The sequence below is a fragment of the Maniola jurtina genome, chromosome Z (assembly GCF_905333055.1).
Source record: "Maniola jurtina chromosome Z, ilManJurt1.1, whole genome shotgun sequence".
Classification (NCBI taxonomy): Eukaryota; Metazoa; Arthropoda; class Insecta; order Lepidoptera; family Nymphalidae; genus Maniola; species Maniola jurtina.
The window spans coordinates 3,746,288-3,772,717 of record NC_060058.1 but is presented as its reverse complement, the minus strand read 5'-3'; the positions used below and the strand labels follow the sequence as shown (position 1 = coordinate 3,772,717).

Genomic DNA, 26,430 nt, shown 5'->3' with positions numbered 1-26,430 from the left:
TCATCTGGAAGAGCAAAAGTACACACAGTGTATCAAACGACGTATCATTTGAACGGAACTCATGGTCGTCGTAATGTTCAAATATTTGAACAAACTATACATGCTAGTACGTAAAAATGTAAAATGAAATGCTGCAAACTAAAACAAGTTACAATTTTATGTAAAGCCGGTAATAAATTAATGCTTGTTTTCAAACTGTGCTTTAATTCAGTATAACAATTTAAACTGAATACCATGAGGCGTTATGTACTTTGCTTTTTTTTTTTAAAGTTGGTCAAGTCCGAGTCGGACTCGCACACGAAGGGTTCCGTACCATCGTACAAGAAATAACACGACGGCTTTTAATTTTTTTTAATATTTGTTGTATACTAAATAATAAACAAACACCGTTTCTTGCATCCAGGCTGCGAGCGAACTGCCACGGAATCCCAGTCGCCTCAGGTGGTGAGCGAGGACAGGGACTGGGGTGACTGGGATCAACTCGTTCGTAGATATGACGATTGGGATGGTTTCAGTGGACATGTCCACATTCCACATGTCGGAAACCTCGTGAGCCAGATCGGTATACTTGCGTTTTTTCTCCATCTCATCTCTCACGAGGTTCTCGTTATATGGAATGGTGATCTCCACCAAAACCACCCTCGACTGTGCCCGGTCCACCACCACGATGTCAGGCTTATTTAATGGATACGGACGTAGGTATCTACGTAAAGCTCAAATTGTTGAGTCCAGAAACTTGTGATTTTGCATAACTATACAAATTACGAATTACGAAAAGATATTCGGAAATTCAAATGGGATCTTTACAAAACCTAAATCAACGCGAACGAAGTCGCAAAATAACAAATAATACCAAAAAATGTTAAACTTTAAATAACATATTTTTTTTATTAACAGGAATACAAAAATTTTTCGTTTGAAGAACTGCGTTACGCACGTGGCGCCTTTCCTGGAGCTCGTAGGTGTTATGAAAGTGCGGTGGGAATTGGTAGGATTCCCACCGAACGCATCGTCGTCGACGCCCAACGCGATGGGTCGTACATAGCCGTGTGGAGCCCTCGGGCCTTCGGCTCTTACATCCTCCGATGTACATTGGATGACGTTCCTACGTCTCAGGTAACTTTATTATTATATGGTCTATTTTGACTACGATGAATCTGTATTTTGAGGTTAAGAAAACCCGCAGCTCCTTTGTTACGGGTTTTAAGTTGACAAAAAGGTGTAAAGTTGCAATGAATTGGCGAAATGGTGCATATTCGCAGGGCTTTGTGCAAAATTGTATGGGTTTAAGATGAAAAACTATGCACAACTTAGAATAGTAATGACTTAAACGCTGAATAGATAACTTCTCGTGACCGTCCCAAAACACTAGATCTCTTGAGGTACGAGTAAAGTTTTGTTTAAAATCTATAAGACATCTGTTTAACAAAACTTTTACTTTTTTGCAGGATCTAAAAGTTGAAGTAGTACAGAGCGTTAACGACGATTCAGCCGCAGAAAGGTGGATTGGCGCTACTGCTCCATACCGATTGCGACGCTTTGCAATAGAGGACAGCGCGGGTTTGCGATTGCGGACCAGCCCCAGCCTGCAAGCCGAGGAACTGGGGCGTGTGCCCTCCGGGGCTTACATTGCTGTGGTTGAAGAGGTACTATTCTGTTTTCCAGATAGCTTGACCCGTACATATTGGCCTTGAGCGTACAAAATCGACTAGGCGAGCTGCAATTTTCAAATAACAGCAGGTTAAATGGCACATTTAAAATGGAAATCAACAAAACCGTAACATCATTTTGCCACATTCTTGTACATTTTAAGTTGTGCGCCAATTTCATTGCAATTTATTGGCTTTGTATTTATGTTTTAGATTTGTTATTCGATTTGTTTAGTGCATTCAATAGATAAATATTTTTTTTGGTCGCTGGCGGAAAAGTCAAAAAGGTACTGCCATTTCGACACCAGCACTTTTCAGAATTTGAATTAGACTTTAACTCAAATTGGATATCAGATGGGTTTTATTATATCTTTAAAAAGACGGAGAAACGAATGATCTAAATCAGAGGATGGACTGGCTATGTATTACCAACTGTCATTTTTTTTCATGCTTTAGGGCGTCGATGCCTGCAATCACTTAAAAATTATGCTACGAAAGCTTCCAATTTATGTTGTGATCACTATCAACGTATTCGTCATGAGGAACGTAGAACACTATTGAATTCGATACATCAAATTCACGAGCATCATCGTATGTTTTGATGTATCTGTCTTAGAATTAGATATAGGATAGGCTGCCCAATATCGAAACATTCGGTAGCTGTCGCCACTGGGCGAGTTGAGTTGGTGGAGTTGCCACGGTAGGCCACTTTATTTATTTACTTAGTACTAACGTTACTAACTTAATTATTAAATAACTTATGAAATACTGGTACAAGAACCAAAAGAAAATAGTACTTCGGGAGACACAGCTTTTAGTGAGTTCAGGCTATAGTGTTATGTACGTCAGGGGAGGCTTACTTCTCCGGGCCTATTCAATCTTTTCGTTGATGACCTGATTGGGGAGCTAAGTGGTACTTGAATTTGTTTTAATAATAATTTAAGCTACGCTGATGACATAGTGCTACTTAGCCTCTCAATAAATGGTCTCCGTATTTTAGTACCAATTCGCGAAAGTTAACATTGAGACACGGATTAAAATACAACGTACGCAAATTAGAAAATCGTTAATCGTTGAAGCTGGTAAAGGTCCGGAGACAATCACTAGTACGGTTAGACGAGCCACCAGTTCGGGTTATGCAGCAGTTCAAGTATCACGGAAACGATATGTTGACGGGCTCCTGGAGCGACGACTTTGACATACGATGAGAGCGAAGGTCACTGGCATTACGGTGCAACATGCTCGCTCGCCGATTTGCTCTGTGCTTTGAGGATATTAAAGTATAAAGTTTATTGTATGAGTTTTAATACTTTTCAACTTTAGATCAACACCAAATGACTCTTTGACATCCTCAGAGTGCAAAATTATGATCTTTGCATTTTATTAAAATGCCGACGTATTGTAGCGTATCGGGCATGTTCGCCGACGCTTGAGTCGGGACTCGGGACTATTACGCCATTTTACCGAATTGAATTAAGGTTTTCTGGGAAACCATCCGTATTTTTATGTTTTTATTTTAACGATAGTTATCAAATAACAAGTAACGTTAACGCGAATCTGCTGCGTCTTCAGCACAATAGCATTAAGTTTTCTTTTGTCGATATCATTGAATAGCTTCCCAAATATTAGACATGCACTAAACTACGAATATAAATTCTAACTCTGACCTTATCACGTCTGACTGATACTTCAACATTATTTCAGTGAGAAAAAGCTTGTATGACAGATCCTTAATTGACTTAATGCTGCTATCGCCGAATCAGCAAAGAATTTCTTTTGCCCATTCGGCGATATTTTAATCATAGCTAATGTTTCCTACTACCGAAATACCCGAATTTTTCCTGATTGAATAAAATCTAGGATTTTGTTTTATGACTTGTTAGCATCGATATCGCATTATCAAATAAGTTTCCGTTTCCACTAAAACAACTATGAAAAATCATTTTTTGAAAGCAAACTAACTTACTACTAAAGAGAAAAGCAGTTGCGGTGTCATCTAATAGAAGCAGTAGCGGAACCAGCTAGCAGTATCATAGGGTATGGCCAGTGAGATTAACGAAGTAATATTTATCACAGCTGGTGAACAAAGACGGCACTTGGGTGCGGTTAAGTGCTGAGTCGGCAAAGACTTACACAGAAGGCAGCGCGGAAGTCGCGTGGTGTCTGCAGTTCCACGGACATCTGGATCGCACGCTGCTGGTGCCGGTGGACGATGACGATGCGCAGGTAGTAGCGCAGGAAGCTAAGCTTAGCATAATTTTTAATGAAAGCACCAAGGCATCCAACAATAATCATGAAATGCTTGTTGGTCGCGAGTAACGTGGTTTTGGAATGAATATCGTCCTCACAAAAGTTAATGTTTGGACAACGATTTATTTCATTTGCAGGAAGAAATGGCGCCATGTTGGAGTGGATACACGGAAGCGCAACTAACTGAGCTACCTTCTGGGACGGACGACGAGGCCGATGCTGCAAGCAACGGTTAATATAACAAAGCTTTTATAGTACTCACTAAGAATGTCAGTAAAATTATGAAAGTCGTTTAATAAATAATTTTTTTTTTCTTATAGATTTGAGCACAGATGATCGGCGATTCCCTTTTTCCATACAATGTGATCTCGCCAACGAGGTAACTATTATTCTTTGTAATTATTAAAATGGAGTAATTCATAATCGTCAAACATTGAATTGTTTTTGATAGTTGACGTTTTTTATATTGTGCGCGTTTGCAGCGTGGTTTTAACAATAGGTATAATGTATATGAATTATCGTTACCTTTTCATAGAACAATGTTAACGTCGATTATGATATCTAATGATTCCGGAAGCAAAATATTGCGCGCTTTGTGTATAAAAATCAAACATTTATGTTATGTTTCGGTTCACACTTATTCAAAAATCTGCAATATAGTAATAATAAATATAAATTATTTATTTTTATTTCAGAGTGACAGTAGTACTAGCCCCTATTTGTTCGGCGAGCCGAGCAAACGAGGGCGTCTCTTGCGTAATGAGGCCAACTCAGTGATCTACCCTAGGTTTGAAAACTCTCCAATTCTGCTAATAGGGTAGATGGCTCAATTTCGTTCATCATTTTAATCAAATAATTTATTACGTTGCCCAATATCTTAAATAGTAAGAATTTTGTTAATGGCAGGCATTTTAAATCTGGTGTCCAATTTCAGAATAGTGATACAGGGCAATACACGTAACGTCAACACCATTTAAGTGCTAGCGTGCAAAAGAGATAGTGATCTGTCCTCACTACTTTCAAATATCATTTCACTAGAGGATGCCCGCGACTTCGTCCGCGTGGATTCAGGTTTTTAAAATCACGTAGGAACTGTTTGATTTACCGGGATAAAAAGTTGTCTATGTCAATTACAGGGACGCAAGCTACCAGTAAATCGGTTAAGCGGATGGTTCTTTAGGAATCCCGTGGGAACGCTTTGATTTTCCGGGATAAAAATGTAGGCGGGTAGCCTATGTGCGTCCCCGGGATATAAGCTGACCCTGTACCAAATTTCGTCAGAATCTGTTGAACTGTTGGGCCGTGAAAAGGTAGCAGACAGACAGACAGACAAACAGATAGACAGACACACTTTCGCATTTATAATATTAGTATGGAAATAATAATAAATAAATAAATTCTGCTTCTTACGATCAGTCAACACTCTGCGACCGGTTCGGAGAACAGATTCTAATGGGGAAATCTGGCAAGAAACTCATCAGTTACCTCTCTTTTTAATACTTGAAATGTTATACTATGTATGTAGCTTCATTATTATCTTCATGATGCTTGGGTAGCTGAATGCAAAGCCGATTACGCCCACGATATTTTGCCATTAATAAATTCATCAGTTTAATAATAACCTAAACCTAACCGAATTATTAAACGGTGTACTATGTTCGTACTCATCCCCTAAATACCTTCACTTAAATTATTTGAACAAATTTATAAAATGGCGAGTTTCCATTGCCACAGAGAGATTCGTTTTAATTATTATTGTTCTTGTTGTTGTGTACCAACATGGCTCGGCCACGGCTACTTACCACCTTACTGGCAAAGCCAAGTGATTTAGCGTTTCGGTATGGTGCTGTGTAAAAACAAAAGGAGTATGAGTTTAGTGAAAACTGCCATACCCCTTCCAGATTAGCCTGCTTCCATTTTAGACTGTATTATCACTTACCACTAGGTGAGATTGCACATTTTAGGGTTGACTTATTGAAAAAAATACGTATTTAAAAAAAACAACGAATTGAGAACCTCCTCCTTTTTCAATTAGGCTAAAAATCAAATTAAGGCATCTACCCTATTGGTATCTTTTTACCATTCGTAATACTGTCATAAATTGTTGACTTTAATATCTGTTATGTTGATAGAATTCCTCCTCTTCGCACACCTCGGCGGAGCAACGGCAACAGCTACGAGCGGTGGTCCCCAGTAAAACACAGATCCAGTGACAATGTGCGAAACAATGAAAACATGGAAGAGGTATTGGTCTGTCAAAAATGCTATGGAGTACTACCACTTTTATAAGTCCCAGTCCCATCGGCAAATTTGTTTGAGCACAAAAGCACAACCTAATACAAATACGGACCCTATTGCTTTGCATTAAGATTTTAATTACAAGAACTACAGAGAATCGTGGTATCTCTCTCATAATTTGCGCGTACAAAATATGGCGTGTAGGCAACGACCAATCATAGGCGGATGGATGCTATGATTGGCTGAGAAATTTTCGCGCCATTCTTAAATAAAATTTCTGTGTAGAACGTACATCGGCGTAACTTATAAAAGTGGTGGTACTGTATTGATCTATCAAAAATACTATAAGTTGTACTCTAAGTCGAACTTACATAAAGCAAGAAGCACCAAAAGACGACATCCATATAATCAAGTCTACACAATTCTTATTTTGTTATGAGTATGCAATTTTTATGATTTGGTTGAAACAATTTTCGCCTAACTCTGTATAATTGTTTTCAGACTGAAATTTTGGAAATACGCGAACAAAATGTAAAACCGAATCGAATGGCGCAAACGGGCACGCAAACATCGCCTGAGAATATGGACAGAGACGATTTGGCTAACTCACGTTTTGCACCTAAGGTAATGGCGCGACTGTGTTAACATTTCTGAGTTCAAAATTCATGCTTTTGTTTCAAAATTCAAAATATTTTTACTCAATCAAACTTTCACAAGTCGTTTTGAATCGTCAAATGCATCTACCACTGGTTCGGAATGCCGAACCATCCGTCGAGTTGTCCGTCGTGTTACAGTTCACACTTCACAGTAAACGAACCTTACAAATTGTCCTACTCCTGATTATGTCTGCATACGTCTCATGGTCTCGAAGTTTACTTTTCTTAAGGTTTCACTTCTACCGCGTGAGAACTCCACACATGTTTTTTTTTTTGTTAAAGGAGGAAAGGGAAAGTCCAAAACGGTTTTCTCGAGAGCACTTAGTGCATTCTCGCAGCCGACGCAGCATTTCTCCACCGGCCTTGCCCGCGCGGTCATCAGTGCCGCGCAAGCACGCCCTGAGTCCCGCGCAGGCTGAGTGCGTGCGTGCCGTGTTCGCGGCCCTACTCTGGCACGAAGGTCTGTATCACGAAATGATCTTTTTTTGTCTCTCTGGGCAACTTAAACGTTTCTGTCTATGCGCGTGATCACAATGATGTGCTTATGTCAAAAATAAATGTTAGTGATTGTTTAATAGAGTGAAATAAAAAGCGGTGGTAGCCTCGTGGTTCAGACGTCAGCCTCCTATTTGGGGATCGGCGGTTTGATCCCGGAGTTCTACCTCTTCGGAGTTATGTACGATTGAAGCAATAAATATCACTTGCTTTAACGGTGAAGGAAAACATCGTGAGTAAACCTGCATGGCATCCAGTGCCCCATAATACTCACAGATGTGTGGGATCATTATGGATTAAGTAACAGAGAGAGCACTATACTAACTATATACCGCGAATAGAGTATAGGGGTTTATTAATACAATGTCTAGTCTGTTTTCTCAAAGTTACTCGTTTCTTGATCTCTTTTAAAAATCTACCTCTTTTAATAAAGAATAAAGAATAAAAATTCTATGCTATTATGTTTTCTCTTATTAGGAATTGTGCACGATGCCATCGCGTGTGCAGCCTTCCTGAAGTTCCACCCGACGTTGCCGAAGGCTGGAGCTCGAGTTGTTACCAGACCTCCTCACGACGTGCCCCTGCCACGCCCGCAGCGACATTCGGTGGAGGTCTCCAATGCGGGTACGTGAAATTGATATCACCACAATAGTACATTACTATCCAGGCTGGAATTACAGCAATTTTCTGCCTATTAATATTGCGAGGACGAGGCAAAGCCGAGGACTACCCTAGTGATCTTAAAAGGACGTGGTTTTTAAACTAAACTTTTTTTCGCAGGCCAATATCATCACATTCATTCGTCGACTCTAGAAACGTTAACGCGATCCGGCATAGAGGCAAGCACTAGTCGTGCGCGGAAGTCTGATATTAACCTGCCCATTCACGAAGAAGACGCTTCTCACGCCGCTGACTCAGGTTTGTATCTCGTTTACTTTGCGAATTCCGATTGTATACCGATAGGACTTAGGGATGGTGACTACTAGTCAAATCAGTGACTTTTTATCAAACGTCAAAACGCTCGCTTAGTAAGGGAGCTTGTATGAAATTCACAGATGTGACGTCATAGACATTTGACATAATTGGACATACTTTTTTAGATAAATCGATAATTTAAAATAAAATAAAATTTAATATAATATAAAATAAAAAAAATTGCAAACTTAAAACTAACATCGAACGTGGATTTTACGAATCTTGGAAGTCCCTTTGTTTAATGACTCCTAATAAATAATTTATTTTAGATATAGGCATCATCCCAATTAACACAAGCATGAGCCACGCGCACTCGTTAAATACAAGAACTGTAACTAAAATTGAGCAATGAATTCGTTTGTCCTAGCTCCGTCTCCTTCAGTGGTGAACGTGCTGCCACCCGCTTTGCGAGCCCTGGTCGCGCTGTGGGATGCCCTTAACGAAGCAGACCAACTGACTGCGGCTACTGACAAGTATATTGTCTATCACTATTATCACAGTATATCTATCACTATTATCACAGTTCAAGCATATTATCTATCACTATTACTACAGTTCACCAGTTATGGGGTTGTATCGCAACGCCGCCGAGGCTTCGACGTCACTGACACGTCTTTGCCTACATTTGACGCTAGGTACTATTTAGTAGGCCTATTTCTCTTTAATTTCACGCCACCTAAAGTCTAATATTTCGTCGATATCGTCGATTCAGGATCAAACCGAGAGTTGCCTCACTATGCCGTGGTTTTGAAGAAATTGTAGTTTTGATAATTTTATTCGTCAAATTAAAAATCTAAAATTGTTTTTCAGATTTAAGAAAGATATGACCGAGAAAAATGAAAATGGAGATCCAGGAACTACTATGGGCTTTAAACCTGATGTAAAGAAAAACACACGCCCAAAGGTGATACGTTCAGGTAAGATTTTCCAGCTGAAATAAAATTTTATGTGATAGTTGCTAGATAGACGCTAGGAACAGAAACTCTAATAGCACAAGCAGGATAGCTGTTAGTACCCTGCAGAAGAGCTATTTCAAACAGAAATCGTGTTATATTACGTTTCCAAAGGGGTTCGAAGATTATTGCTTCGAGGATTATGGCCCGGGCGTCATTTAGATTTTTTTACAAAAATGGTGTTTAAAAAAAAAAAGGTATATAGGTACGAGTAGCTTGCATCCCGGCGAGGGACTAAGACTTATTTTTATCCCACAACATCCAAGAGTTCCCACGGGATTTTTACAAAACCTATGATGTGGATGTCCTTTGATGTGGATTAAGTCGCGGGCATCATCTGCTATTATATATAAGCCTCGATAGCTCAAGGGAGTTGAGGAGCGGACTGAATTCCGGAAGTTCAGCGGTTCAAACCCCACCCGTTGCACTATTGTCGTACCCACTCCTAGCACAAGCTTTACACTTAATTGGAGGGGAAAGCGGAGTATTAGTCATGATTAGCATGGCTAATATTCTTTTTAAAAAAAAAAAAAATTGCTTGTCTGTCATACAGTGAAATGTGAGCTGTGTGGCGGTGATAGCGTGTTTCCTCCACTGGCGGATCACATGCGTAAGAAGCACCCCGGCTGCCACGCGCCCACGACGCGCGGCTACGACCGCGTCGGCGTCTACAAGCAGGCAGACTCCGTCACCACCGGTAGCGGGCACGGGTCTGAGTGCGGGGTACTCGCTCAAGGTGCGTACACTTTTTAAACCTCCGTAGTAAAAATCGTCCTTAAGGCCGATACACACCAATTGCGTACACGTGACACGGGCGTTGTGACGCGCGTAAACCCCTAACACACCGGGTTACGTGTATGTCCACGCTTTACAAGCGGTGTGGCATGTTTCATACAGTTACATTACAACGCAATGGTGCGCTACGTTTACGCTTACGCAGCCTGTGTGAACGAGCTATTAAGGTCGTAGCTCACTTACACGTGTGTCGTAGCCCACAGCGGTGTTCCGCTGTAACTCGGCTCCTGCACAACACCTCTTGTACAACACTACCAGGCTACTCGCTATCCCTGCGCCTTCAGCTGCATCACATATTTTTCGAGAATGTAGCCCTCTAATGTGGCAGGGGGTCCACCCGCGCACGTACGCTGATCGTTCAAGTGAGCAGACGCCGTGCTCAAGCTCGCGGACCGCTCTTTTGAAATATGCGGTACTTTTTTGTACCGCGGTACAAAAAATTGCGTGTTGTGCGGTATTGAGTGGCAAGGTTGCAGCAAGTTCGCTTACTGCACGGTCTGCTATTTAGTTTTGTTACTGTAAAGTGCATGTCCAGAGTACGATGTTATATCCATATTTGAATGCTCATACTTTGGTCTGGTGGGAGCGGAGTCGTGTAAGTTGGTTACGACCTTTATAGTTTCATCCACTCTGCTGGTGTGTGTGTCTGTGTGTAACAGCTATTTTAAAAATAAACTATTAGGCCCATTTGCACCAAATTGCTTGGTTTAGTAATTATTTTGTAATGCTATCACTTTTTGTTCAGTTTATGCCAGGGTTCAAAAGGAAAGGAATACAAAAAATTAACTTAAACACATTAAAAGGTAGGTGCTAGTCGATCTAAATGATGCAGAGTTGAATTTTAGCAGTAATAGAAACATGTTACACAAAGGCTTATATTTAAAGTTTTGAAAAAATAAATTTTAAGGTACCTCATGAACTTAAAAAGTTTTGGTTTACCCCCTCGAGCCGTACCTCCTTAAATAGGTATTTTAACATCATTTTTATATTTTTTATAAATTCTTTGTATTCCTTTCCAATGTAAAACTACCGTTTAATAAACTATGATTAACAAAATTTTTGACAATTCCATTAGTTCTTTGCATGTTTGCACTTGCGTGGTATGAAGAAGTTTTACTTCAAAAGTACTCATGTGCGATCTTTCTTCAGAGAGAATTAACGATTACATCCGCCGGGAATTGCCGCCAAACTGAACAGCTGTTTTGAGACCGCCACTTTTTATCAAAATTTCACTTCTAATCAACAACCATCATGGCATCTAACAATGACCATCAACAAACAACATGTGGTTCTGTGGTGTGGTTAAACAAGAGTCACTATTTTTGGAAAGGCACTATTAATAGTACCTTTCCAAAAATAGTGACTCTTGTTTCGTTGCAATAAAGTGTAATTGAGCTCGCACAGAGCTTCGGCCAAAAGTTTAATAAACGTCTCTCTGTATATCGCGTAAACTTTTACCTCTCTCTAGAGTCGCTACTTTATGTGTCTTTGCGGAGTGATCCTTCAGTACCTGGAAGGTAGTAATTACGTATTCTGTGGTATGAGTCTCCCTCACGCATCTACGCATTAATGTCGGTGACATCACGTCTATTGTCGTGCATCCCTTTTCGGTACTTTGACAATCACCCCATACGAAAAAGTTTGTGTGTTTTTTGGTGGATTTATAACTCTTCTACTTTACTACTACTATTTTGATTTTATACAGTGAATTTTCTGACTTTTCCACTATAAAATTGTTAAGTGTTAATGAAATTTACTGATATTGCAAGTGTGTCATTTAGGTTTAGACATGTCATTGAGCTTTGAAAAGTTGCTGAAGACATCATGATCGGTAAAACGGAAAAACCACACGTGAACCCACGGAAAACAATATAACATATAAACCGATCTCTTTATTACCAGTCGTTTCGAAATTATTTCAAAAATTGATAGATAAACTGTTAGAAGATACGAAAACAATTATTACATCACCATTAGAAAATTAATACCAGATCACCTATTTGAATTCCAAGAAAAATACTCTACGGTAGACCATGACTGATAAATCATAAGAAAACAAAAAGTGTGTTCTACTGTATTTTTAGATGTAGTGCAAGCTTTCAATAAAGTGTGGCACGAAGGGCTAAGCTATCTAAAAACTCAAATATGCTACAAAAGTCATTTGAGATTCTTCAATTATATATTTCGACAAGGTGGTTAAAGTTCGTCAAAAAGATGAGTTCTGAAATCAAGGAAAAAAGCTGGGGCACTACAAGGAAGTATCTCAGGTCCGGTTCTGCACTTATTATACACCAGTGATATTCCAGCACCAGAAAGTACTACCATTGCAACTTTAACTGATGATACTGTTAATTGAAAATCCCCTCCTATTTTGAAATCGGTCAAAACCTTAATCTTGATATGATGATGATCATGATCTTCAAAGGAAGAAAGAATAGTTCGTTAACCAAATTATACAAAAGTACACAGAAGCTCACCAACATCGGCTTTGCCATCATATTAATTTAGAAGCTTCATGGATGGTTGATATCCATGGTTTCATGGATATCAAAAGGAGACTCAAAAGAACAAACCCATTTGAATTAGTGTAAAAGTGCTTAAGTGCAGTGTCAGTGTTTGTGCTATAGTAACCAAGCTCATAAAAATAAAGTGAAGAAGAACCTATTAGAATAAACTAAGGACAATTAAATTGGACTGTAAATTATATTAGAAATTAATCATAAGTAGAAGCTAAAGTAACATTAATTATTATTATTAACCCACAGGCTGATTGTAATAGGATTAAAGCTGCAGTTGTATAATGTTGATTCATGGCAGGAAAAAACGCTAAGAAATAAATACACTTTATTGAATTGCATTATTTGTGTAATATAATATATAGATTTTATTTATTTTATTTTATTTCTTTTTATTCATTTTATTTTATTTCATTTTATTTTCATTCATATTATTTTATTTATTTTGTACCAAACCTAAAACTAAAACTACTTTTAAAACTACTTTTATTATTTATTTATTTACTACACCAACAACAAATAAATGCATTTTCTTTCTTTCTTTTACTTTTTTACTATTTTACGCTGGTTTTACTACTGAGCTTGTCTCGGGTCAGATCTCTTCACATAATAAGAAAGATTTGGCCATTCTCTGGTCTTGTCCACCATTCTGGTCAAGTGCTGGTTGGCAGACTTCACACACCTTTGAAAATATTATGGAGAACTCTCGGGCATGCAGGTTTCCTCACGATGTTTTCCTTCACCGCTAAAGCAAGTGATTTTAATTACTTAAAACTGGCCTGGTGGAGATAAGCAATAAGGCCGCCTTTGGATACAATTGTTTTTAGCTTCTTTGTTTTGTCTTGATTATTTCATGTTTTTGTGTGCACTAAAGTTTTCTATCTATCTATTTATAACTCCGAAAATTTAGAGGTGCGTGCCTGGGATCGAACTTCCGATTAGGAGGCAAACATCCTAACTACTAGGCTATCACTTGCATGCTTGCATGACACATACATAGCTAAATAATCCATATCCACTTCCATACTAACATTATAAAATAATGTGAAAGTGTGTCTTCTGTCTGTCTATCTGCCTGTCAGTCGGTTAGCTTTTTACAGCCCATCGTTTGACCGATTTCCGCTTTGGTGAAATTTGGTACAGTTTCAGCTTAAATCCCGGGGATGGACATAGGCTATTTTATGACAGTCCAAATCGCGAGCATCATCTTGTAATTAACCTTCTTACTACTTATATTAAGTAACATATATAAATATTCCTCACAATATATTATAATAAGTATATAAATTATAAGTATATATCAATATTTATGCTAAGTGTATTTTATTCTTTAGCTATGTGCAAAATTATTTTTCTATAATTTTATTTTGAAATCTGTAGTTTTTGCAGCGCTTGAAGTTGTTCTTTTGACCTATATGTATGTATAGATTGTATAGTATAATATATCAATGTGGTTTATCCTGTGTGGTTTAAATCGCAGAGCAATAATTTGTGTTATTTATTTCGTTTTCTCAATTTTAACCCCCAAACCAACGCAGACCTTATCGGTGTGAAAATTCGAGCTACATTATCAGCGTACCAATTGTGGTACATTTACTGCGAGAAATGCCGCGACCGGGCACTGAAGGCCACTTCGAGATTGATGAATAAACCGAGTGTGGAAGCTGAGCGAGCGCCTGTCACAGAACGTGCTATTTCCGAAGTCGACCACCTGTCCATGAGAGATAACGCTCTATTCCTGCTTGACCTGGCGCCTTTGACGAATTCGGGTGAGTACACAGAAAAATACTGGCATAGTTGATACACTACTACCACTTTTATAAGCTACGCCGATGTACCTGCACAGAAATCATTTTTTTAATTAAAAATAGCGAGCTGTCCACGAAATTTGCAGCACTAGAGAAACTGCCAATGAGTTGTCGACTTTTTAAAAATTTGTTGGGCTGCCCCTTGAATAACCACTTTTGAATCTTATGTTAGAATGCCGCGAAAATATATCAGTTATTCACTGCCGTCCGCCCGCTATCGCTTGCGGGTCATTTTATCGTACAAATCACGAGCGATATAGCTGAACTTGTGTTTAAAATCTTAACGTGAAGCAATAAGGTCCGTATTTCATTGGCGTGCATTCGGTTGTTTTAATCGGCGTTAATTTGCGCTTTTCTGCACAAAAGAATTTGCGGATGCGACTTATAAAAGTGGTAATCTGTAATCGCTTATATCAAATTGAAACTTATTGATCGATCACGTATAAACGTAGCACTGTCGCTGTGAATCAACCCCCGACGTTTGCAATTTGTTCAAATACGTTTACAATCGACGTTTGAGATTCCAAACGTCAATTTGAAAATTTGAATTTTCACTTTGCGCCGTTTTTGACTAAAAAATCTTGTATCTCAAGCAAAATTCATTCACCCGGCTTCACTCGGCGTGAATTGCGGTTAGAGGGTAAGGGAGAGACACAGATAACGTTATTTCCATCATCTGTGGCAATAACACTATTATAGGCAATACATACCAACGAGTTGTCGCTTCCATGAACACTCTCTTAAGAATCCCATGGGAATCTTTGATTTTCCGGGATAAAAAAGTAGCATTTGTCCGTCCCAGGAATGTAAGCTAACTCTGTACGTACCAAATTTCTTCAAAATTGGTTAAACTGTTGGGCTGTGAAAAGCTAGCAGACAGACAGACAGACGCAAGACACACTTTCGCATTTATAATATTAGTATGGATTATAGTATCAAGATAAAGAATCTCCATAGAGATCTGCGCGAGATATTAAAGTGCAGGAATGTATGCGCAACCACAGCTTTGACTGGATTTTTAAAATAATAATGAATGCGCTATTCCTACTTCATAACAGAACCATCAAGTGCTTCTTGCTGGCGTGAGCTCGGAGGTCGTAGCCCGCCCACGCCCCCGGGCAGCGTGTGGCAGCCCGCGCCGCCCTTCCAGTGCTTGACGGCATTGGGCGCCGCGCCCAAAAGTGTTGCACTGCCCGATACCGCGAGATATCATTCCCTCGGTCGACCGATGCCCGCTGCACAATTATTGGTAAAGCACGTTTCTATGGGCCGAATTTGAAATTCATCTTAAAACTTAAGATCTCGTTTAAAACTTTTATGCTTTCACATCTCTGGGAGCATTATCATCCCAAGAAAACTCCATCCATTAAGTTAATACTAGTCGATGACGACGCAGAGAGAAAGAGAGGATTTTTTAAGTTCAAGTTATTCAGAAATGAATAATATTTGAAATATTTCTTTCTTTGACAAAAGCATAAAGTGCGCCAGCCATAGAAAAGGAAAAATAGCAGTTATCAAGTTGACAAATGTTATTGTTGACAGAAAAGATTGTACAGATGAAGTTCAGAAATTAAATAAAAAAATCACTGTATAGTGACTAATTTATGACTTTCTATGTTAGGATCAAGGGCCATCAACAACAGGCACATCGGGCGGGCAATGGTCGCGAGTGCCGCGCTCCGTGTCTATGGGGCAGGCGGGAGGTCGAGACCTGGCCCATGCGGCCAGACCACCATCCACTAGCGTCGAAGCTGATCCGCAGGACACTTTATCTGGTAATACCTGTTTAACTTTAACTCTGTGTAGTTCTATTTTCGAATATCACCTAATCGACGGGCGAACAATGATCTCGAGAGACAAAACTCCAATATTATTTTCTTTTGTTTATATTTTGTGGAAATTTATATAATCAATATAAGTTAATTCAAAGTTAAGTATCTTGACGATCGTGTTCCGTGTTTTGTCTTACAGATAAAACCTACAAGGTCAAACATAGCTTTGAATAAAACTAACTATACAAAACTAGTTTTATACAAAAGGATTTTTGAAAATTGATCCCCTAAGGGAAATAGGGATATTATTAGGGGGATGAAGTTGCGAGCGAAGTTAGATTCATTTCATAAAATGATTTATAAATGTGATATGTGTCCATTGCAATAGGAGCTGGATCGTCATTACTAGCTCAACCGAGCGCAGCTCTACAGAAACTTGTGGGTGTATCGGAGAACGAAGGGTGCTCGGTGTCGGCGTTCGAAGCGCCTCGGGTGGATCCTCAGACACTGATGCAGAGCCCCGTCCTTGGCTTCATACTGGGAAAGAGGGATTTGCCCGCCTGTAGACAGAAGATCGACGCTGCTGTTAGAATTAATACCGTCAGACAGTACGCTTTCGAGGTAAGGCTCTTACGGCACTAGTCATAAACTAAGCATATATGAATAGTTGGCAAGTTTTTTAAGGGGCATTGGCGATACAGAAATGTTTCATTTTAGTCGTTAAACTGGATGCTGCGTTCAACCACTCAACCGACGAGTGTTCATGACGTCATGTGGTGGTTCTGCAATGCACTGGAGCAGTATGCGCGCATAGAACCACCGCCATTAGTCATTGAGGACAATAAGGAGGTAATTCATTACTGTTTCTTTACTTACAGAGTATACGGTATAATATCCACTACAAGGTATAATTTCCATAGCCTTTTATGGAAATCGTACCTTGTAGTTGGTATATCTATATAATATGTATCGTCACTCAACAGACACACAAATCTATAAGTTTAAGTTTGAACTATTCTTAGTTGGACCTTGTTTAAAAATGTATTTTTTTTAAAAACAACGAATACACGGGAACAGAACCTAGAATCAATGAATCTAGTAAAATAATAATTTTTTTCACTGATTGTAATAAATATAAGTTAATTTATCAAAACGGCGAACAATATTGGCGTCTGTTCTTTAGACGTAGATGCTTTAAGGGTCTCAGTTAAAATTAAAATCCTCTGACATTATTTGCATCCATTCTTAAAAGGTCAAGCTCGAGGTTTGTCAATGAGCTATAGAACGTAGCATACTTCCATAAAATAGTCTAGAGAATCGACACCATCTCACAAATATCTACATTGCAATAGAATGCGGTCATCGAATGGAATCGCGGCGCTGTGATTCCAACAGCATCAGCAGCCGCGATTTGCCCGGGAGGGCGGGCGGCGCGCGGCTCGCGGGCCGCCTTCCACGCCTTCCTCGGCTCCATAAGCGCTCTGGCTCCTTCATTGCCACCCGCCAGCGCTGCGGCGCTTCAGGCAGTACGGTGTTGGGCGCTACATTATTCGGCGCATGATCGGGCGTTTCTACACAGGTTAGTATGTTTCGGCTATTCATACTTTTTAAATCCTCCATTTTTCAAGCTCACATCCTCACTTTTTTCGGTCACTTGTCTTGGCCTGAAAGTGTGTCCATTAAAGACTCGCTTGTTGGTATGCCATTAGGCACGGCTACAGTCTTCCTTCACCAAACCAGGCCGGAGGCAAATTTTGAAATTACTAAACCAAATACCTCTGCCGGCAATCGAACTAGGGACTTCTAAACATTTAGAAAACTTCCCAGGCCACAACGCAAATAAAATTTAGCGTTGTGGCTAATTATCTTGTACACAAACACTAAACTAAATTGACAGACATTGATAAATCTAATGCTATCCTTTTCTTTAGGGAGCATAATATGAAAGAGATAGCAATACTTATATTTAGACTTGTTATTTTAGTTTATAGATTGTGTACAACAGTTTCAACCATGTATTTTCAGATCGCAAGTGTTCAGCGTGATAAGCAAAATCCTGTCGCACGCTGAGGACGGCGCCTATGACGAAGGCGTGCTTGGTGCACTTCACGAGAGCTATCACAGTTATATCAACAAGGTACCTAACACCATCGGTTTTACGTATTTTGGAAGAATTTCTATCTAATAATCCCTGAGAAATAATTTATTTTTAGAATTCCGTATTCCCAAAGAAAAAGCGAAAGCCTTATAGGATCATTTCATTGTCTGTCATGTCTGTCAAGAGCCGTCAACGGAATCAGAACCTATAGGTCCTAAAAGTCCGACTCGCACTTGACCAGTTTTAATATAGGCAACATCCAAATTCTTATAAAACAATTCACCATGAGGACAACACTATTTTTGTTGAGCTGGTATCATAATTTTTAAGTTTGATATACGTCTAGTTGTCATTTGGGTTTCTGGGATTAAAAAACTTACTGTAAGAGAAAATGTTGGGCTTACAGCAGCAGAATTTCATATGGAGTTGTCCGGACGTGACCGGGTGGTGCGAAGTGAGCGTGTCGTCGCGATCGGGCATGGCCGGCGCGCTGACCGATGGCAGCACGGAGACGTTCTGGGAGTCGGGCGACGAGGACCGCAACCGTGCCAAGTGGCTCCAAGTCTCGTACGCGGGACCTTCCTATCGGGACAAGCCGCATGTACTGTGCATACATGTCGACAACACGAGAGACACTGCGGTAAGTATTTGACAGTTAATTATATTTTGTTACCCGGCTACCTTAGGGCTTGAATTTGCAAAAACTCCTTTCTCAGAAGATGTCTTAATCATAATAACTTTCAGCTAAATTTCAGCCCCATCTGTCCATTGGTTTGAGCTGTGCATTGCTAGATCACTCAGTTGTCCAATTTTATATTTCATATATTTAGAAGAAGGGTCTCAAAATCATTACACCGTGCAGTTCAGGTTAATGAGTTGAGTTGCGACGTACAGCACTACAGATACAACTTTTTAATTTTGAGGTACCTTCATTAAATGCGCCAAACATCGTTCAGCGCATTAAAATCGTGAGATTGTAATGGACTGGACAGTGGACACGTGCAAGGTATGGATAGAGATCTTATTAAGCAGACCTTTCAGAAGTTTTCGTGGAAGTCCCGGACATCATCCAATTTGAAATAAAGCTTTCTGTGATATATTAAATCGAACTACTTGAAGGCTGGAATTCCTTTTATATTGCCTTTGCTTTTTTTATAATTATCTGGTATTATTTTCAGAATAAGACGCTGCTGATGTCCTTCTTGTACAGCGGCGGAACAAGTGACATGTCTCATATGCAAGATATTGACGTGGATCCTAAAGCAGCTACATGGGTCTGCTACACTCTTCCAAGTAAGTTTTAATTCTGAATCATTTTGCCGACTCGTTTTCAAAGGTGCAGTCCTGCGCGTGTCGGAGTAAACTGAAACTCTGGGTATGACTGAAACCAGGGTTTCCAGTCATACCCATAGTTTCCACGGGGGAAATGACAGGGTAGGCGTAAGAAACTGCCTGATTTGGTCGATATGTCGTGTTTATATAGGCCCTATACTGCTAATTGATGATTTATTATTGGTGTCACTTCGGAAATAACAATTCAGCAATATGTGGCTGAGGCTAGGGTTGTAACAGTATGTTTCGTATTGGTACAGGATCTTCCAGTTCATCGGTTCGCGTGCGTTGTGAACTGCGTGGGCCGGAGCCAGCGGTGCGCGTAAGGCAAGTGCGCGTGCTAGGGGCTCCTGCCGCCACCCCTGACTCCACTGAGGCGCATCCGCTACACCTGCTCGCCGAGAGAGACACTCTGAGGGTCTTTAGACTCCTCACCTCACAGGTACGGAACTAGAGCATTACGAATACTGAAGAAATTTGAACGAAGAAACGCTTAGGGTTTTTATCCAGATACAAGTTAGCTCTTGACTGCAATCTCATCTGGTGGTAAGTAATGATTCAGTCTAAGATGGAAGCGGGCTAACTTGGAAGAAGTATGGCAGTTTTCATTAAACCCTCCTTTCGTTCCTCTTTGGCATCGTATAGGAACGCTTAATCGCTTGGCGGCACGGCTTTGCCGCTAGGGCGGTAATTAGCCACGGCCGAAGTCTCCCACCAGATCAGACTAGAAATTTAGAAATGATAAAATTCCAAAGCCCTGCCGGGATTCGAACCCGGGACCTCCCACTAATAAGACCTCAGCGCTTACCACTGCGCCAGGGAGGCGGCCAGCTATTGAGTTTTTTTTTTAATAAAGAATATTATCCATGCTAATCATGACTGATACTCCCCTTTCCCTTCCAATTAAGCATAAAGCCTGTGCCAGGAGTGGGTACGACAATAGTGCAACGGGTGGGGTGGAGGCTATAAGTTGCTTTACCAGTTTTGATAAAGTCAAATCATTTATTCAAAATAGGTAACCTTGTACACTTTTAGATTGTCACTTGTTGGATTTGCTAGATAATAATGTAATGGTGATAATTAATTACGTTAACTTTCAACTTAAATTACTAACCTCTGAACGACCTTATCTTGTTAGGTGTTTGGCAAACTGCTGGAATCGGACCTGAACACCAGCAGCGAGTCGGGCGAAGGTGCGGCCGCGGAGGAGGCGGCCGGCGACGACAGCGACCTGCGCGAACACGTGGTCGGCATACTGTTCGCCGGCCACAAGCTCACCTCGCTGCAGCAACAGGTTTATAACTAATTGTTACAAATAATTTTTGTACAATCTATCCACACTACCGTGAACTAACATGGGCTACAGTGCGACAGGGACCTTTAGGCGCGTGGCCAAAATTGGAACTAACGCCGCCATCTTGTGAAGTATCACGCTGTCCCCTTGTATGTAGTGTTGCTAAGTAAAAAAATCTGAATTTCTCTGCTTTTTTTTAAATATTGGAGCCATTCCATACACATAACTTCACGATATAATCTGATAATAAATACTGCATAAATGTGTCTGCATCTTATAGCTATATTTAGCACTAGGTAAGTATAGTATATATGATAGGTTGCAAGACCATGACCTATCAATGGTTTTAATTAATTTTTGCTGTGAAAATCTAGCAGACAGACAGACATACACACTTTCGCATTTCTAATACTAGTATGGATATTAACAACATCATGAAACTTTTTCATCGTAAAACGGTATTTCTGTCCAGGTGATGTCTCACATAGTGTGCGCGATCGGCTGCGAGGCGACGCGCGTGCGCGACGACTGGGAGACGACGTTGTTGTGCGCGGAGGTGAACGAGCGCGACGGTCAGACGCCGCGGGCGCCGCTCGCGCATCACTCGCAAGACAACTACTGCTTCGAAATGCTCTCGCTTGTGAGTTGAATATTTATCTCTTGTTTCTCCCGCGAACTAATTGGAGGTTTAAAAATCCGAATGGGACCCTATTTAGTAAGCCTCATGTCTGTCAGTGGGCTGTATCTTTTGTATGTAGAGAGTTAAAAAATTCAAAATGGCCGCCATGAAAATAAAATCAAAAAGTGTTAGGTATATATTATACAATACTCTCACACGGAACTCTTCGTGTGCGAATCCGACTCGCACTTAACAATAATTTTTTTGGAAAATTTTGTAAATATGAATCAACTCATCACCGATCCAGTCTTCATCAGAATCATAATGGTTAAGCCCGTAGTATAGTACTTGGCCAAGTGAGGATTGGCAGACTTCATACAGATATTTGAGAACATTATGGATAACACTCAGGCACCAGGTTTCCTCTCGATGTTTTCCTTCACCGTTAAAGCTGGAGATGTTCAAATTGTTTGAAAGGCACAACACAATTCCAAGTTAAAGGTGCTGCCTGAGATTAAACCTGGGATAGGAGGATGACGGCTTAACCATGGGCAATCTGCTATACAATAATAAATTAATTAAAAAACGCATGGTCAAATTATATTGGACTGGTGGTGAGGGCAAAGTACTGTCTAATGTGTAATGTTGGAGGCCCAATCAAAAGACTTGTTGGTTGTTCGCGTGCTTTAATGATACTGAATGGCCTTATACTGGGTGCATTACATTATATTATAAGTGTTCAAGTGCCGTGGGTCACATATTACAAAGTTACGACTCGGTATAGTTAAATGCTTCCTAATCATACCGATTTGTGTTACACTCTGTATGCATCCGGACAGTTATAATGAAGAAGTATGTAATTCGAGACACGGTACATTTCCGACAGTTGTTGGCGCTAAGCGGCAGCGCGGTGGGACGCGCGCATTTAGCGCAGCGAACCGAGTTGCTCGTTGACTTGCTCGCATTGCTGCACACCGGCAGCGAACGGGTTCAAAGACAGGTATGCTAGCTAAAGGGTTGATCCATACTGACGAATCGAAACGAATCGAGGACTTAGTGTCGAATCAACCCAAACTGACTGCTAATTTCGGCACTAAAAGGCGGCAATATTGACCGGATACGTCAGGATTACAACATTTAGATTAACCGAGCCTTCATGGGCGCACTAACGATACTCTTACACTACGAGACAACAAAAACTACCCTCAACAACGATTACTGCATCCCTCGCTTAGGGAATAAGAGACCAAGTTTCGCCTACGGGAATACACAACGCTAACTAACCCTACCTAAGTAGCCTCCATATCACCCCTTCCTCAATAGTCCAACAAATTAGGCAACAACAACAATTCTAAAACTTACAATAACTATTTGGATGTTTGAAAGGAGCCCGTACCATGAGATAAGGTCAGGAAGAAGATATAGACTGCTAACTTCAATGGTATTCCTTAGATCTAAATAATTTATAATGTATGGCTATAATATTATTAATGACGGAATCGAAAAGTTCCTAATTTGCTTAAGATTATGTATTATTTTTTAAGGTAATCTCCTTGCTTCGACGAATGATCGCGGAGGTGCCTCCGCAAAAAATGCTATCCGCTCTTAACTACGGCGGCGATATGACAGCACGGTAAGAAAACACAACATTTTTAAAGGCTAAAAATAATATTTTTAAAGATATTAGGCCCCTCCAAAAATCAAAAATTACAAAAGCACCATTTAAAATTACAAAATCTTAATGAAAGCTGTTAAAACTTTACTAAAAATGTACAGTTTTGATCGAAATCGCAGCCCTTGGACTCAATCTAATTCAAGCAAAGATTTAGGTCGTTTTGCTTGCTTGAAAATGAGTTCTGATTTGATTCAGTGACCCAAAAACGTCCGGATCAAATTTTTTTTTATCAGAAGTGTAGTTTTACTAAGCGGACAATCTGAGAAAGGAATCGCCATAATATTTGCATATGTGTCAACCCTCAAAAATACCGTACTACAGAATAAATATATGGTCCTTTCTCAGATTGTACGCGTAATTCACCGCTTTTTTCACCAGCTACTTTGAAATTTTTAGAGTGACGTTGCTGGATCATCTCGTGTGTTACGTGGGTAAAGCGATGACCGTGCAAGTGAAGGTGAAGGGCGCAGGCGCGACGAGCCCGGGCACGGTGACCCTGGGAGGCAGCGTGACGCCCGCGCCGCCCGCCGCCTGGTTCATGCGCGGAGAAACCACTCAAAAACATGCGCATCTTGTAGCCAGGCTGATTTCTGACATGGCAGAGGTAAAATTTGTTAGTTATATGCCTATGCCACTTAAGAGAGTCGAGTCTTTTTGTTTACAACTTAAGCAGCCTTTTGATACCCTGGGCAGTCTTGGACTTTAATCCGAAACTGCCTCTGTAATCATTTCGTGTAAGCAGGGACAATTTCCTAGACTGTCCGTTCGGCGGGTCTCTGAAGCGCAAAGCCTTCCTAATTCTCTAGGTCAATCCTGCCTCCCTTCCACATAATTGTGTGTGTAGCGCGGTTGGGGCAATTTGTCAATCAGTTCGCCATTCTTAGCACACGTGTGTTCCGAGGGACGTTTACTCTCACTGAACGGCGCATATGACTTCCCTAGCGGCAGGTGGGCTTCCGCTATTATATGACTACATTAAATTTTATAGGTCGAATAATGATAAATTCTGCTATCCAAAAATTTCAACTCAACTAAATTGACAGATCTAAATGTGGGCTATTCGTACTACATTGTTCCCTTCGGAGAAGGATAACGCTACTGTTATTCCTGTTTAGTCTTGTGTAAATTAGAACCATTGTTTGCAAATACAGGATAAAGTGTCCGATTCATGGGGCTTGGACACGCGAACGGCGCTAGCGCAATACGTGCGTGCGGTGGCGCAGATAGAAGAATCGGACCGTCACCCGGCGCGCTGTATCGCGTCGCCCACTGTTTGGCTCGCGCTGGCGTCACTTTCCGTCTGCGACCATCATCATATTGAACTGTGAGTATACTATAAAACTTGCGAATTGTTAAGTTGGTTTAACTATTTACATCTAACTACATAAGCACGCTAGATATTTTGTGTGTTAAAAGTAAGATTAGCATCGTGGTAAGACATCCGCTTCCTGGTCGAGGGGTCTAGAATTGAATCCCAAACACGCACCACTATCCTTTCCGAGTTTGTGCACTTAAATATAATTTTCATTAACGGCGAAGGAAAATATGGTGAGGAAACCTGCATGCTGGAGAGTTTCCATAATATTCTCAAAGGTATGTGAAGTCTGCCAATCTGCACTGGGCCATCGTGGTAGACTATGACCAAAATCCTTCTCATTCTGAGAGGAGATTCATGTTCAGTAGTGAGCTGGTGATAGGTTGATAATGATAATGATGAAGTTACGTTTTATTGACGTGACATCCACACTATGCTACAATGAAAATACTAGTATAGCAAAAGAATAATAAAGCCTCGTTTTATTCTCAGTATGAACCGCTCAAATGAAGGTCGTGAATCGCGCGGGCGTGATTCAGTAGCGGAGGCGCGGCCACATTGCTCCAACCACGACGACGGCTCCACGCTAGCCGTCATCGAGTGTCGATCCTGCGGGGCGCTTTGCTCCGAGTGTGACCGCTTCCTGCATCTGAATAGAGCGGCCCGCAACCATCAAAGACAGGTAAAGACATTTTACGATGTAACTAACTGATTCGTCCCGGCCTCGCTCGAGTGCAATTTTAGAAATCCCTGGGATGCAAGCCCTGTATCTTTTGACAAAATCGGTAAAACGGGTGGGACGTGGAAAAACAGAGAAACAGGCACACTTTCGCATTTATAATATTAGCATAACAGATTAAACTCATTTGCGCTATCTTCCTTCCTTATTGTTGATAAAAACTGTATCGATCTATCTTTTAAGTATAATGCGTGCATTTGAACTCACTCGCCAGCTTAATTTTATGTGTAAAACTGTCGTCAATTAATGTACAATTTTAGTCCTTATTAAAAATAGGGAGTGAGTTCTCATTTTGTAGGTACTATAAATGTAAAATCTAATATGCATTTACTAAATGCTAATAATATTAATAATACTTTTGATTTGTCCAGATCTGCAAAGAGGAAGAAAGTGCCATCCGTATCGATATCCATGAGGGATGCGGGCGAGCGAAACTGTTCTGGTTATTGCTGTTAGTGGACCGAAGAACTTTGAAAGCCCTGGTGGAGTTCCGGAGCATCGATGGCGCTGGAACTTCCTCGGCGGGCGCAGCGGGAACCGCGGGGGGCGCGGGAGATGGGGAGCAGGCGGGGCTTGCCGGCACGTGCCGCTTTTGTGGCGCTCGCGGCAACTCCGGCCTGCTCGCTATCGGTAACGTGTGCGCCGACCAACAATGTCAGGTATGTAATGTGAATTTGAGGAGGTATGTGGAGGTATCAATAATATGCAGGCGCCGGTGGAATCCCGCAAGTTTGTGTTTCCATTTGTGGGTCTTTCTTTCTTGTACCTGCAGGTTGTTTGATGCATTCTTATTTTAAAAGTCCGCACCAAGCGTTCAGCTAGCCCATACGTTCGTGGATAATAGGGGGATGGTTTTGCGTGTAAATGCCTCTATCAAAAATGTGATGTAAATTGGGGTTTATTGTCTGAAACAATCGTTTCGGGTAGCCCAAATGTTGTAAACATACTATCCAATTTGGTACGTAGTTTCTCGGTAGTGATTGTTGTAACAGTAGTGATTCCCCGCGCAGGAGCACGGGCGGGAAGCGTGCAGCCGCGTGCTGGGGTGCGGGCATCCGTGTGGCGGCGTGCGCGGTGAGCGCTCGTGCCTGCCGTGCCTGTTCGGCTGCGCGGGCGCCGAGTCGTTGCGGCAAGATGCCGATGATATGTGCATGGTCTGCTTCACCGACCCGCTGCAGGCGGCGCCTGCCATACAGGTACCAAATATTTAATATTTTATAACGGTTTAACCTTTATATTTGTATAATTGCC

General features: G+C 40.8%; 1 protein-coding gene across 1 annotated transcript in view; it reads left to right on the top strand.

The window, feature by feature from the left end:
* The window catches only part of LOC123880463 (E3 ubiquitin-protein ligase MYCBP2), a 130,893-nt gene that overhangs the window by 100,931 nt on the left and 3,532 nt on the right, over window positions 1-26,430 (top strand). Inside the window, exons 37-69 of the mRNA XM_045928589.1 lie at window positions 898-1,116; window positions 1,449-1,646; window positions 3,726-3,875; window positions 4,037-4,130; window positions 4,220-4,278; window positions 4,595-4,686; window positions 6,032-6,143; window positions 6,639-6,761; window positions 7,076-7,253; window positions 7,766-7,912; window positions 8,069-8,206; window positions 8,631-8,736; window positions 9,074-9,180; window positions 9,770-9,952; window positions 14,066-14,296; window positions 15,394-15,584; window positions 15,957-16,110; window positions 16,496-16,728; window positions 16,825-16,956; window positions 17,460-17,686; window positions 18,133-18,244; window positions 18,612-18,845; window positions 19,384-19,498; window positions 19,798-19,979; window positions 20,676-20,831; window positions 21,304-21,471; window positions 22,337-22,450; window positions 22,995-23,083; window positions 23,522-23,729; window positions 24,277-24,449; window positions 24,933-25,122; window positions 25,551-25,838; window positions 26,190-26,375. Coding sequence (XP_045784545.1) covers window positions 898-1,116; window positions 1,449-1,646; window positions 3,726-3,875; window positions 4,037-4,130; window positions 4,220-4,278; window positions 4,595-4,686; window positions 6,032-6,143; window positions 6,639-6,761; window positions 7,076-7,253; window positions 7,766-7,912; window positions 8,069-8,206; window positions 8,631-8,736; window positions 9,074-9,180; window positions 9,770-9,952; window positions 14,066-14,296; window positions 15,394-15,584; window positions 15,957-16,110; window positions 16,496-16,728; window positions 16,825-16,956; window positions 17,460-17,686; window positions 18,133-18,244; window positions 18,612-18,845; window positions 19,384-19,498; window positions 19,798-19,979; window positions 20,676-20,831; window positions 21,304-21,471; window positions 22,337-22,450; window positions 22,995-23,083; window positions 23,522-23,729; window positions 24,277-24,449; window positions 24,933-25,122; window positions 25,551-25,838; window positions 26,190-26,375 — 5,289 coding nt within the window. The remainder of the gene's footprint in view (window positions 1-897; window positions 1,117-1,448; window positions 1,647-3,725; window positions 3,876-4,036; window positions 4,131-4,219; window positions 4,279-4,594; window positions 4,687-6,031; window positions 6,144-6,638; window positions 6,762-7,075; window positions 7,254-7,765; window positions 7,913-8,068; window positions 8,207-8,630; window positions 8,737-9,073; window positions 9,181-9,769; window positions 9,953-14,065; window positions 14,297-15,393; window positions 15,585-15,956; window positions 16,111-16,495; window positions 16,729-16,824; window positions 16,957-17,459; window positions 17,687-18,132; window positions 18,245-18,611; window positions 18,846-19,383; window positions 19,499-19,797; window positions 19,980-20,675; window positions 20,832-21,303; window positions 21,472-22,336; window positions 22,451-22,994; window positions 23,084-23,521; window positions 23,730-24,276; window positions 24,450-24,932; window positions 25,123-25,550; window positions 25,839-26,189; window positions 26,376-26,430) is intronic.